The sequence below is a fragment of the Pagrus major genome, chromosome 17 (assembly GCF_040436345.1).
Source record: "Pagrus major chromosome 17, Pma_NU_1.0".
Taxonomy (NCBI): domain Eukaryota; kingdom Metazoa; phylum Chordata; class Actinopteri; order Spariformes; family Sparidae; genus Pagrus; species Pagrus major.
In genome coordinates, this window is record NC_133231.1 from 30605081 (window position 1) to 30618516 (window position 13436).

Consider the following 13436-nt stretch of genomic DNA (forward strand, 5'->3'; position numbering starts at 1 on the left):
CCCAAAATGAAAAGATTTAGATTAATATCCCTGTTTAGAGCTGATGGATCCCAACAGTAGAAACCAGTAGGAGCGAGTGTCCAGCAGGGGGCAGTGCAGCTCTGCCATTGGTTGAAGGAAGCACCAAGAAACCCACGAGTAAGAAATACAGGAAGTAAAGTAACAACAGGAGCGTGAGGAGACGGCCGACATGGATGACACAGAGTTTGATGATATTTTAGATGACTGGTTTATCGAGTCCCTGAAAACGTGAGAATGATTTACTCCTTGTTAAAGTTCATGTTAGCTGTTAGCTGTTAGCTTCCCTCAGTCATGAACGCTGACTAACTAAGTAACTAAGTAGCGTTGCAAACTGAACTCCGCTTAAACTTCTCTAAGTTTAATTTCCACTTACTGACCCGCAGGTGTTTATTCCTTTTATATAACATTAAAATATATTTCCTGCATCTAATTAAGCCATTTTTCAATTCGGCTTGCACACACTGCACTAGCATTAGCTAGCATTAGCTAGCAAGCCCCTATTTTGTTTTATGGTCACGTTAGTTTTCCCGCCGTGGTGTCCATGTATTACTGTTCCGACTGAAACAAAGCCGACGTGGTTTTCAGTACCGTTGTGCTGATTTGTCCTAATAAGATAACATATAATATTTACTAAATTGGTTTAATATAATAGACCTATTGTTGATTGCTAATGTGTAATTAGTTGATTTTACATGAATATATGAATAGAAAATAACTGCAGTTTTTTGACCCATTGACTCAAAATCAATGCCGAATTGTCTTCCTATACTTTATGAATGAGACACACCTCTTTGTTTTTGCATTTTTGTCCTTGACATATGTTAAATTAATATTTTAATGAAAAATCAGCATTTTTTCCATGGGGTCGCTGTGGTTTCCAACCTTTGTCTTCCTTGAAAAAACTCTAGATGTCACAACTCAACACTGATGCAGCAGTGTATGAATTCTGTTTTAGAGGCTGATGCTCAGTCAACAACTTTAATGCCAAATTGAGGAATGGATTATACAGATTAAAAAAATTAAGTCATATTTTATAGCTAAGGCATGTATGCTTAGTCCTGAGGGAGGGAATATTGAATAAAACACATTTTTAAAGGAGTCTGGTGTCAAAGTAAAAGAAACTGCTGGTTTGAAGAGAAAAAAATAGGCTGCCATTGAAAATGTGACAAACTTCAATAATGAGTCACCTTATAGTGCCACATCTCTGAAGAAATATAATTGTAATGTTATACTGTATATAATGTCTTTTTTCTTTAATCTGGTTTAACTGAACATCCCCGCGGTGTGAAGAGTCATTAACACCTGTCCGCTTTCTGTCTTCAGGTACAAAGATCTTTATGTGTATCAGCTGGAATGTCCCACCAAGGTCATCGAGTGGACGTCAGGGAAGAGTGAGTCAACATATTTTAATATAATAATCATCACTGTTACCTGTAAATGTCATATTCAAAAGTGGTCTGACAACCGACTTACAGAACACTTTTATGAAGATACAGACACCAGTAGACTCTGTATTAACTGTGTACAACGGGCTGATTGTCAGCCGGATCTTAAAACATATTCGGCAAGAAAATGTTACGTGATGTTCATGTATTATTATTAATATTCAACAATCCTAATGTCTCCAACAGTGAACAATATGTCGTCAATTTGCTCGTTATCGTAGCCAAATGTCTCACTCATAAAATAAAATTCTTGAAGAAATTACCCTTTTAATTTCCCTTTCGAACAATCACATATCCTCAAACAAATTAAAACATTGTAACAAAATTTAATTTTGTTAAATTTATGCAAACCCTTCGATATTATCGCTCACTGAGTCAACCTTGTCTGTGTGTTCATATGTTTACTTTCATCTTTTCTTCTTCTCATTTTGTATATTTTTTATATTTCTGTAATAGAAGAAAGATTTACTTTTTATTTGATTTTTTTTGTTTCAGTCTTTCAGTGTTTCATATTGTGCTACTTTCAATGACGATGTCACAAAATAAATTGCTCCAAAAATTATTTAAAAAAAAAAAAACAGTCTTGCTCAAGAGATGTTTAAATTAAACCTTTTTATTGTTGTTTTGTTTACAGCCGTGTGTGTCGCAGGTTACAGTTCGTCTAAAAATGAAATCCTGGAGCTGCGTCTGCCTCCAAAACTCTTCGCCAATGAAAATAAGGTAACAAAACACCAACACAGTCCAAACTTTGTGGCCATTGTTATTAAAAACACAACTTCTAAATGTCACTCTGAGCCTTTGCTACAGTTGTGTGTGTTGTGTTGTGTTCAGGGTCTCTGTGCAGAACGGGACTTCAAAGTTGTCCACGGTGGTTTCACAGACGGGCCAGTTCACTGCCTCAAACATGTCCCAGGAACCAGGTGAGTTTCTCTCTGTTTCAACCGTTCCAAGAGTATCACCAGACTCCCTTAACAAATGTCTCAATTTAGTGAGTTGTTGAGTTGGAGAAACTTTATAAACTTTGTGAAACGCTGTCTCTGACTAATTCTTCATTATTTGTTTCTTCTTGTAAATTCAGCAAATGTTCTACATGAACTTCTTTCTGTCTTTGTGTAAAAACATGGAGTCTGTTTGTCGCAGTGATGGACGTGTTTATTTGCATATAGAGCAGGAAGTGAGAGCTGATCACAAGTGGTCACTCAGACGCATGTAAAAATACCAGGTGTGAACTGATGAAGAGAAGTCCTTCGAAGTCCTGGTGATCCACTTTCTAAGTTCTGGGAAAAAAAATAATGTTTTCATGTGTCAGCTCCAAACAGAATTATTTTTTATTGGATTTTTTTTCTATGTAGACGAAAAAAACGTCCTCATGGATTTTTTTTCCAGTCGGTTCCACACATGAAAAATGTGCTTGTGAATTTTTTTTCTTTTTTTAAATTCTGTGTGAGACCGCGTGGAAAAACTTTTTTTGCAATTCGATACTTGCGCTTAAAGTGAAGAAAAAAGTTTCACTCAAACATTTTTTTAGAACTTAGAAAATGGATCACCAGAAAAAGAAACTCTCACCTGCCCCTCAGGTCTTCCGTACTAAACCCAGTGATGTGAAATGAATTAATAGACTTCACTTTATTATTGATCCCGTTGGGATGACTCCCTCAGGGAAATTGATAGATGTAGGTGGCAGTTCTGTCAGTACTCTGAAGTTTGAAGTGAACCTGTTGTGGATTCTTTATAAAAGTTCGTAACACCAGTCAAGCAGAGTTTTATTTAACTTTATTAGAATATTGACATGAATTCACTTCCTGTTGTTGTTTTCACAGGTGTGTTGTTACCAACGACGGGCGGAGCTCAGAGCTGCAGGTGTGGGAGCTCGGAGGAGACGACAGCGGTGAGTTAAAGATGAGACCAGAGAGACTCCTCTTGTTTTAAAGTCACCTTTTATTGATCGTCTGTTTTTAAATTCATTTCTTCACTGATCAGTGCAGCCACCACCCCAACAACAAACAACCATAAAAACAAACAAACACTCTGATAACTCTCGTAGGTTTCAGTCGTGCAGATCTTTTTGTTCTAAGTTAAAAGTTGAAAGTCATCTTTCTTCAGCCTTCGTTTTGTCAGTGAATTAAGTAAAGTTTTGGTGTTATGTTTTCTCATGATGTGATTATTGATCTGCTGTTTCATCGTCCAATGACAGATGTGATCAGGAGAACAGGAAGTGTGGCGGGGACGAGGAGTGTGTCAGAGGGAGGCAGCAGGATCGCAGCTCGACTCTCGTCACAGCCTCAAGTTCTTCACGGAGCTCAGAGCGGCGACGTCCGGCTGACCCAGCTGACCTCAGGACAGCCTCTGTATAAACTAGGTAAGAGTTCTCTCACACATTAATGTCACTTTGTAACACAAGCTGGTCTTTAGGCTCAAACCAGTGACGTTCTGGTTCTGGAAACATTCTTTCTTTTGTTCAGAGACGGACTCAGCAGATCCTCTCAGTTCTCTACAGTTTGTGACGGACGCCGTCTTCCTCGCATGCTGCTGTAACGGGAACGTTTACATCGGCGACACTCGGACAGCTGCCGCCCCCCAGCGTTCACCTCCACCTGCGTCTTCAGGTGAATCTGTCCACTGGTGCACGGACGCCTCCTCAGGTTCGTCCTGTTTGGACCCAGCCAGCTGCAGGATCGTCAGACTCTCCTCGTCTGGACAGGCGGTGATTTCAGACCTGAGGAACCAGAGAGGAGCTGTGAGTCAGGCTCAGCTGGACGTCCAATCACGTCGCTGCAACCTGGATGATGTCAGAGTGTCGTGGGCTCCGGCGCTGGATGGCTGTATCGCAGCGTCAGGTTAGTTTACAGCACAGAGTAATCCAGCTGTTCCATCAAAGGTGCAGTGTGAAGGATTTATAGGGACTTTAATATTCATAGTTTGAGACGCCCTACTCCATCTCTGATTGGTCGGCATTCTTGGTTGTGTTCTCTATGCTTGACTCAAACTGTTAACGCACACAGTAGCTTGACCTGTCGGCTCTACCCAACTTCACCATCGGAGTGTCTCTGGGCTTGTTGGGTAGAGCCGACAGGTCAAGCTACTGTGTGCGTTAACAGTTTGAGTCAAGCATAGAGAATGTTGCCAACCAATCGGAGATGGCAGAGGGCAGGTCTTGCGAGAGCATAAGTCGTCACTGTAGGGGGCTGTGAGGTGAGGGGTGCTCAGTTGGTTGCAATCTGCAACCACACTGCTACATGCTGCTAAATCCTACACACTGGACCTTCAAAGAAAAGCGCTTTCTTGCTGAAAGTCAGATAAGAATACTGATACCCCTCCATGTTTGTCTGTTAAATATTAAAAACATCCAGCAGTAAGCTAGCTTAGATTAGCATAAGGACTGGAAACTGCTAGCCAGCTCCAACCCAAAGGAACAAAATGGAGCTCACTGTTTAACATGTTACAGCTCATTTGTTTAAAATAATGTTTTTTTGGATGATAATGAAAATGACATGAGTGGTATCAATGTTCTCATCTCACTCTCGAGCAGATCTGCTCATTGATAAGAAATCTCCCACATGACTGAAAGTACAGTTCAAATTATTGTTGTATTGGATGTTCGAGTGCTCCAAAAGACCTGTGCTAGCCGTGTAAACACCAACTCTCTGAGTAGCTGCACAGCTAACTGAGCTAACAACAGTAACAGTCACTAACAGAATACAGTCAGCTACTACTCTTAATTCCTTTAAGGGTCATTGTAACTGATGGAAACACCAGTGTAATACCTCGCTGTGATATTTTGTGTCATACTTGTTCTGAAAATCTGTGAAATTCTCAACCTGTTGCAGCCTCAGGGACAATAAAGTGACCTTAACTGTTGGCTAGTTATAAACTGAAAAGGACCAACTCACCAGATGAAGTCACAGATTCGTTTCCCTCTGGCAGGTTTCAGTGGAGCCGTTCAGATCTACAACACGTCGGTCTGGAGGACGGAGCTGCAGCAGGCTCAGCCGCTGTTCGAGCATCGCGGTCACACAGTTTCATCGCAGTCCGACGACGGCGTCTTCGTCACCTCCCACGTCTGGCATCCCGAGCGGCCGCGGACGCTCCTGTCCGCGGCCTCGGACGGCTCCGTCCACGTGTGGGACTGGGTCGACCAATCAGCTGGCAGCTGAGGAGAGGAGGGTGAAAGGAGCCGATGATACCTCTGAGGTTCTGCTCAGCGGAGCGATAAGAGTCAGGAACATTCAGTGAAAACATAAAAACAAAGTAGCTGATTACTTTCTGATTTAGCAGATCGAAACATGAACATGTCGGGTCTGTGGATTCCAGCACCGCCTCATCTTTCATTAAAGGATGAAAAGAGGAAAGTGGAATATAAATACAAACGTATCTGGAGCAAAATGTGGAACATCTGTGCCCCAAAACCAATTTCATATTAAAATGACAGCAAAGTTTAATTTACTGAAGATTAGATCAGAGAACATCTTCTTGTCTTCAGTAAACTGGGAAACAAACTTTATAAATTACAGATATTTGGCTGTCGCATTCAAGTCGCAGCTGTTTCTGGTGACTTTTTTCATTTAAATACAAATTAGATCAGACGGCTTCTGGTTTCTGTTTTTCAGCACATAATACAATATTTTCAGTCCAGTGAGCCGGAGTGTGCTACAACAGCTTTAAAGGGTCAGTTCACAAGACATGTTTTCTGTCTTATCTTAGTGAGGTGAGGTAACCTGGTTAAATGGAGTGCAGGCGACAGAAGAGTTGGCAGCTGTGACACTGAATCAGCTGATAATCAAACAGCAGCAGGTGGTGGAAAAAAGCTTAATGCATCTTTTAACAGCTTTAAAGTTTTGACAAAGACACTACAGAACCTTTTCCAATTGGATTTAGTCACTACGAGCTGTGTGAAATGTTTTTGTTAGTCTGTATTTCTATAGACGGGAACATCTGGAGCTTCGTTTACCTGCAGCAGTGCCGCACCACTTTGTACGTTCAATTAAAATGGAGTGGAAACAACGGCTAACCGCCTCGAACGGTTCCGGTCTGGTTTTGGAGCGTAACCATGTGCAGCAGATGTCCCCGGTTAAACAGTTCAGACGTAGACTCAACATCCATCCTGAGCGATCTGATCACAAGAGGACAGCTCTAAGTACAGGTGTGAATGAGACGCAGCGAGGACACAGTGGATTACACACTGTCTGATTTAAATGTGCTTCACTGTAACGTGAATGACATGTTTGTGCTCTCTTAACTTGCCAGTGTTAGCAGCAGATGTTTGTGAACTAGTAACCACAACATCACAAGACTCCCTTAACAGATGGTCGTTTGCATACAGAGCGGGGAAGTGAGATCCGATCACAAGTGGTCACTCGCATGTTGATGCCAGCGGTGAACTTGTGATGGGATCGCTCAGGACGGATGTTACAGCAGCTCTGAACAGGCTCATACTTCATATTTTGCACAACAGCGCTGAGATTTCTACCTCCTTCAGATATCTCAACCACAAGATAACGAGAGAATTGAGAACATCTGTTTTGGAAATTGGGTGACGCTTTAAAATCTTAATCCTGATCACATCTGTGCTGCAACATGACACATCTGTGGCGCGGTGATGCAGGAATAACCGACTCTCTGATATGAAATAAATGTAGTTCTCCGTCAGAGAACAGTGAGTGGAGCGACACGAGGACTCAGACAGTTTCTACTCGTTTGTGTCGCGTGTTCAGGTGATTCTTCAGTCACATGTTGTCGTCTACAGAAATAAAACACTGCAAACATGATCGTCTGCCTGTCGTTTTGTTTTCTCAGGGTGCGTTCACAACAAACCAGCTTCCAGTGATGTAAGGTAACTAAGTACATTTACTCAAATACTGTACTTAAGGTTTTGAGGTACTTGTACTTTACTTGAGTATTTCCATTTCCTGCTACTTTATACTTCCACTCACTACATACATTTGATAACTTTAGTTACTTCTGAGTGCAGCACCAGAGCCACACGAGGGCATTTTTTAAATTAACATTTATCGACGAGCAGGCAAAATAAACTGACTCAGATAATCAGAAAAATGCTGAATATCACAGCTGATAATTGGTCAACCTTAAGTATACAATATTTTCATACATATGGGGATGCAGGATATATATATATATATCGGAAAGATAAATTATTGACCCAATAATAGAAAACTTACATTATTGGTTATCAGCAGATTAAGTGCAGCATCTACACACTGTATGTGGCGGTATGCACCTTTAAAATTGTTTTGTGAGCAGCCAACAAACACGCTAATGTCAAACTGCTGCACCTGTGTAGAGCCACGCGATCAGTCACTGGTGTCAACGTTTTATTGATTTATTTATTTATTTTTACAAGAAAAACAACACAGTGATCACAGCTGTGGGATATCAAGTAAACCCTCTTTGCTCACTACATCTTGGGCTTTCTTAGACTCAGCTGTGCAGAGAAAAAGCATAAAAATCTGTTTCTATTATCGGTTATTTTATCGGTATCGGCCATGAGAGTCAGAGTATATCATGCATCCCTACATATATACATAAAATTTACTTTTAGTTGTACTTTTGATACTGAAGTACATTTAATATCAGATACTATTTGTATGAATGACTTCCGCTTTTCCCAAAGTAATATTTTCACGCGATATCTTACATTTTTGGGTACTACAACACTGCCAGCCTTAAAAGATTAGCACTGTGTGCTTAAAGCTGACGTCCATCACTTTTTATAAGTGAAACAGAGTAAATACAGCCTGACGTCAGATCCTTCAAGGTTTGCCAACACACGAAGTCTCAGCTCACTTTTCAGTCGTGTGTCTACAAGTGAAGAAACACTTTTTAATCTAGTTTTACAACATCAGTTGTCTGGTTTTGTGTTTCATTCATGCTAAATCTGATCCGAAGCAGTTTAACGTCTCAAGTCTCCATCCACTGACCCTGGCACATTTACTCACAGCGACATCAGCTCATGTAATCCCTCTCTCATTCAGTGCTTCATATTCAGACAGTCCACTCTCTTAAAACCATATTTCACATTTTCTTGTCACAATTGTGCAGCCTGACAGTTGGAGTTGAATTAAACCTTCCTGTTAACAAGTTTCAATCATCTCTTCTTTCTCTCCGTCTCAACAAAGAACAACATGAAAGCGGCAAACTGTGAATGCAAACAGAGAGTGAACAGAACATCAGTGACAAAGACTCCTCAGATAATTAAACTCTGCTCATTCACCAACAGACGGAGCACAAAGAAGCAGCTAACAAAACATCCGGCGGTTCAGTTTCTTTCACTGGACATTTTAATTACATTTTTCTCCTTGACATTTCACTTCCTGCCCTTTACTGCCTGTACTGTCCTGAAGAGGACATTTCTCTTGCATTCAGCTGCATCGTGCGTCAGCTCCTTCAGTGTAAACAAACACTCTCCTCGACTTTTCTTTCTATTCTCCGTCTACACTGAAAAACTGAACCTGAACCGATCAGTGGAGGCTTCACTGCTCCTCCACAAGGACTCAGCCTCAGTACTGAACTACAGCTATGAAACTTTATTCATGTAGTGTCTTATAATGTGATGGTTTCAATGTTTGTACTTATTTTATCTTTTATTATTTTAACTTCTCATTTTATTCCAACTGGTGTGCATCAGTCTCTAAACCCATCTTTGTTTTCTTAATATCCCGTCTTTATTTTCAATCACTTGTAAAGAACTTTGCATTTCATCATTTGTTTGAAATGTGCTGTCTATATACAGCAAATAAAGTTTAATTGATTGGTTATTGATTAATCGGTGTTAAGATTTTAACAGATTAAATTCACAAATACTTCAAAAAGTAATAAATATTTGCATGTAAAATATATCAAATTAAAATACAAAATTAAGGTAATTTGTAATTAAAACAATAAAAAAGACTTTCTATTACATTATTTCATTTCAGCTATAATATGGTTGCATTTTGTTGGGCCAGATGTTGAATTAAAATGAAGTCGTTCATCATTCAAGGTACTCAGTGTTACTTTATCTGTTCTTTTAACTCCTAATGTGATTCTGCACTGAGCACGGCTCATGTCAGTAAACAGCTTTCTAATGGAAAAACGTATCTCATTTACATTATCAATGATTAAGCTATTGTTCAGGCCGCCGACTATCAATTAAAGAAATTGCTTTATATATCTGCAACCCTCAATCCTTCTGAATTAAACATGGAGAATCTGAATATCTGAGACAACCGAGTAAACGTTTTTGAAAACAAATGATGTAATTAAATAGCATAAAAGATTTGATCAGATTTAGAAAGTACATGATGGAAGTGAAGTAGCAGATATAATCGACCGCTTTGTGAAAGAAATCTGAAGTAAAAAGGAAGACGGACGGCAGCCTGCTACACAACACAAGAGCCATAAACCTTGAACAATAACAACCCACATTCAGACACCCGTCTGCTTCTTATCTAACCTACAGACAAGAACAAACGGGGAAAAGTGCCGTTCTCAGAGTCCTTCACGGAGAAAGAAAAAAGAAAGAAAGAAATGCAATGTGGACACGGGGCCTTTATTTGTACATTGTAAAGATTAAAAGATGTCTTTATACGGGGTAGATGGATTATCAGGGCTGATATTCAGCATTTTTACTATTATCTGCATCAGTGTTTTTTGTGTCTGATTGCCGGTAAAATATATTTTTTTTAAAATGCAGGACTTTGGCTCTGGTGCAGCATCCTGTCTCCGTTAGTGCTCATCACTCTGTGGTCTCAATGTCCACAACACTGTCTGATGTCACGAGTAATACCTGATCAGCACTGAATAATCTGATTTTGCAAAGTGACCAGTAACCAAAGTTATCAAATAAATGAAGTGGAGTCAAAGTATTAAGGAGCAGAAAATGAAAATACTGAAGCAATGTACCTCAAAACTGTACATAAGAACAGTTCTTCAGTAAATCGTAGTTAAATGTATAGTGCTTCTAATTATCAGTTATGGGTCTCCTGGATTGCCAATAATCCGTATCAACCCAGAAAAAAAAATATCGGTTGATCTCTAGTCTGTACAGCACAAAACCTCCAACCTTTCAACTCTGACAGCTACACACACTGAAACTGTGTAAAGCATCATACTGACGTCTTTAGCTTGTGCACTTTGCTCCACAAGTCTCGGTTCTGGCTCGAAGCTCATTAATGTATAAAACTGCTCCCGTCACGATGTCCTGGACGCGTCTCGTTGGCAGCTCACAGTCTATAGTTTCACATTTAAGATATTTTATATGAAACATTAAATGTGTTGAAATGACGTCTTCGTTTAGACCAAATTTCACCTGTCTGTGACTTTGAAGAAATATTTAAATCAATCAATATCGTCTGTTTTTCAACCTACAAATGAACAAATTATAAAAATGATGTCACTAATTTTGTTCTTGGTGACGTCTTGTAACTGTATTTCAGCTGGTTGCTGTCAGAATAAATCAGGACTGTAGCCAGGACGTCATGATTACGTTCAACCAGCCCAATAATCTAAAGCACAAACCACAGAACTGGAACATGAAATCAAATAAACTTCATTTCATACTCTGCAGCCTCCTTTCTTGCCTCGAGCGTTACGTTACACCTGCATTGAATACTAACATCACCAAATAATAAACTGCAGCTCCACCTTGTGAGAACATTTCGCCCCCATGTGTTTTAAACACTTTGTCCCAGCTGAGCAGATATCCTTCATTAAAACACACAGACTGCATCAGCCTCTTTCACGTCGACCTCTGCAGTTATTTTCTCCTCGCTGAAACTTTTCCCTCGTCTGACTCATCCTGTCAGACCGAGTTGTTCTGTTTGTCTCTACGTTTCCGCCACCTGAGACACAAATACGATAGAATAAACCAGAGAGCAGCTCGATGAAGGTTTTTCTCCTATCGAGTGTTTACCTCCTCCAGGGAACTCCTGTCTTTTCTGGATGTTTCATTTGACATGTTTGGTTTTTAGATCCGTGTCAGGTTTTATCTGTCTCCACATCCCTTTCATACATTTCCCAGCAGCCCCTGTTCTCCTCCCTGTTTCAAAAGCTACTAGAACAAAAGGCATGCTGGGAGTTTTTCCCCTCTGATCTATCACCTCTCTCTTCTGATAATGATGTCAATACCTGTCTCAGCCTCTAGTGTGACGAATGACAATGAACCCAGGGGCTGTGGGCTGTCAGAACAAATCGATAAAGAAAATAATCCGACCACACAGGACGGGCATGACAACTAGACCAAAGTCCAGTCCAAGTTAAGGATTTTCTTTTAAATAATTCATGTTGAAACTTCTATTAAATTCATGGCACCTTGCAAAACCCCACAGCTGAACTCCATAAAACTGTTTTCATACATAAATTTAAAAAGTTTGGCCCAAATATCAGCATCTTAGTGATTCTCTGATCGCTTATTTTTCACTGGATTTGGTTGAAATTTGTCCTGAACATCTAAAGGAAGAAGGAAAATTAGCAACATGTTTTTATTTATATAATTGTTACTGAATGGTTACAGTAATCAAATTAATAACAAGAAGTCTTTTTTTTACCAGAACGAAGAATCTGTCATTTTCTAAAAATTCACATCTCCACTAGTTTTCACTTTCTCGCAACCAAATCCTGATTCTGGGTCGTATTAATGTAGTTCTTTGACATCTGGAAGTTATTTGGACCTAAATAAAAACAAAGACTTGCACAGATCTTGCTGAATACAGCCTCAGAGCTGAAAACACCACTCTTTGGGTTATTTTGACTGTAGATTTTTTAATTTCCTTGAAACACGTTCATGTGAAAGTGTTGATATTTATTGCATGTTTATAAAAAATTCAAAGTTGTTGCATCACTGCTTCATCATTTTTTTAAATTAGCTTATTTTCATACATTTGTACTGTGTTGACTTCAAGGTTTTCCATCGGTCTGATACCCACTGAGCCTGTTTTTCATTGGGTTCTGGAAGTTTGCAAGTTACAGCTCGTAATAGTTTGGTTTGTTCATAAATGAAAAAGTATTTAGAGTACAGCTGTAGGATTTTGCAAGGTCTCATGAATTTAATAGAAGTTTCAACATGACGTGGTGAGGTGATATGAAATGACACATATATTATCTTAGACTCGTGTAAGTGTCTTTCCCGGTTTTAAATTAATTTCTATTATGTTTGAAAAGAAGGATGAAAAACAGAGAAGGTATAATGAAACTTTTGAAACCGTGTGCGTGTGTTTTATGAGGCTGCGAAGGCTAAACTGAGACGGATAAAGTTAGGAGGCTTTTCAAACGACAGTCATTATATTGACTGACAGACCGGCGAGCCGTGAGCCTGAACTCTCCGCTGGCCTAAAGACGCTGCAGCCATTATACCCGATCTTCACTGATCTGAATGAGTCACAACTATTCTCTAAAAACGCATCAGCTTCTCTTTGTGAAAACCAGTTTGAAAGGACAGACGCTCATCAAGACCGAGGAGGCAGAGGATGACTGACAGAACATAATGCTGTTTTTTTTTACCATCATGATATAATCCAATAATCACAGATCACTTACAAATCACTGGTGACCACTTTCCAGATCGTCCCAGCAGTTGTCAGACTGATTCTTCCTTCCAGGGAGGCACCGAGTTCAGTTCATTCCCATTAAAGTAAACTTATGGAGGAACATGATCAATCAGTTGTGATCAGTTGGAGTTGCGTTTGTTTCCAATTCAATTTGTCCAAATAAAATCCTATATTCACTTTCTTTTAGCTCTGGTTTGTCAATACAAGGGCTGCACAATAAAAATTAAGAAAGCATATTGCTGCCATTATTTTGACAGATACTCTGATCGATCGCAATGTGAATCATGATCAGTAGGAATGATAGTTTTGCGTAACAGTTTATAACCCTGATAATGTGACATTTGATGGGGTTTGTACCAAACACACAAGATTTGTAAGGTCAGAACATCTCTGCAGCTCGACAGTACTTCATTATAACGCTGCTTTATCA

At 39.6% G+C, this 13436-nt stretch overlaps 1 protein-coding gene across 1 annotated transcript; it reads left to right on the top strand.

Moving 5' to 3' along the window:
• Positions 1–190: 190 nt before the first annotated feature.
• On the top strand, positions 191–7231 carry wdr73 (WD repeat domain 73). The gene is made up of 8 exons (XM_073485020.1): positions 191–249; positions 1345–1412; positions 2101–2186; positions 2298–2386; positions 3287–3354; positions 3661–3825; positions 3929–4303; positions 5391–7231. The coding sequence occupies exons 1-8, from the start codon at positions 191–193 to the stop codon at positions 5618–5620; spliced, it is 1140 nt and encodes a 379-aa protein (XP_073341121.1). The 3' UTR covers positions 5621–7231.
• The last annotated feature ends 6205 nt before the right edge of the window (positions 7232–13436 follow it).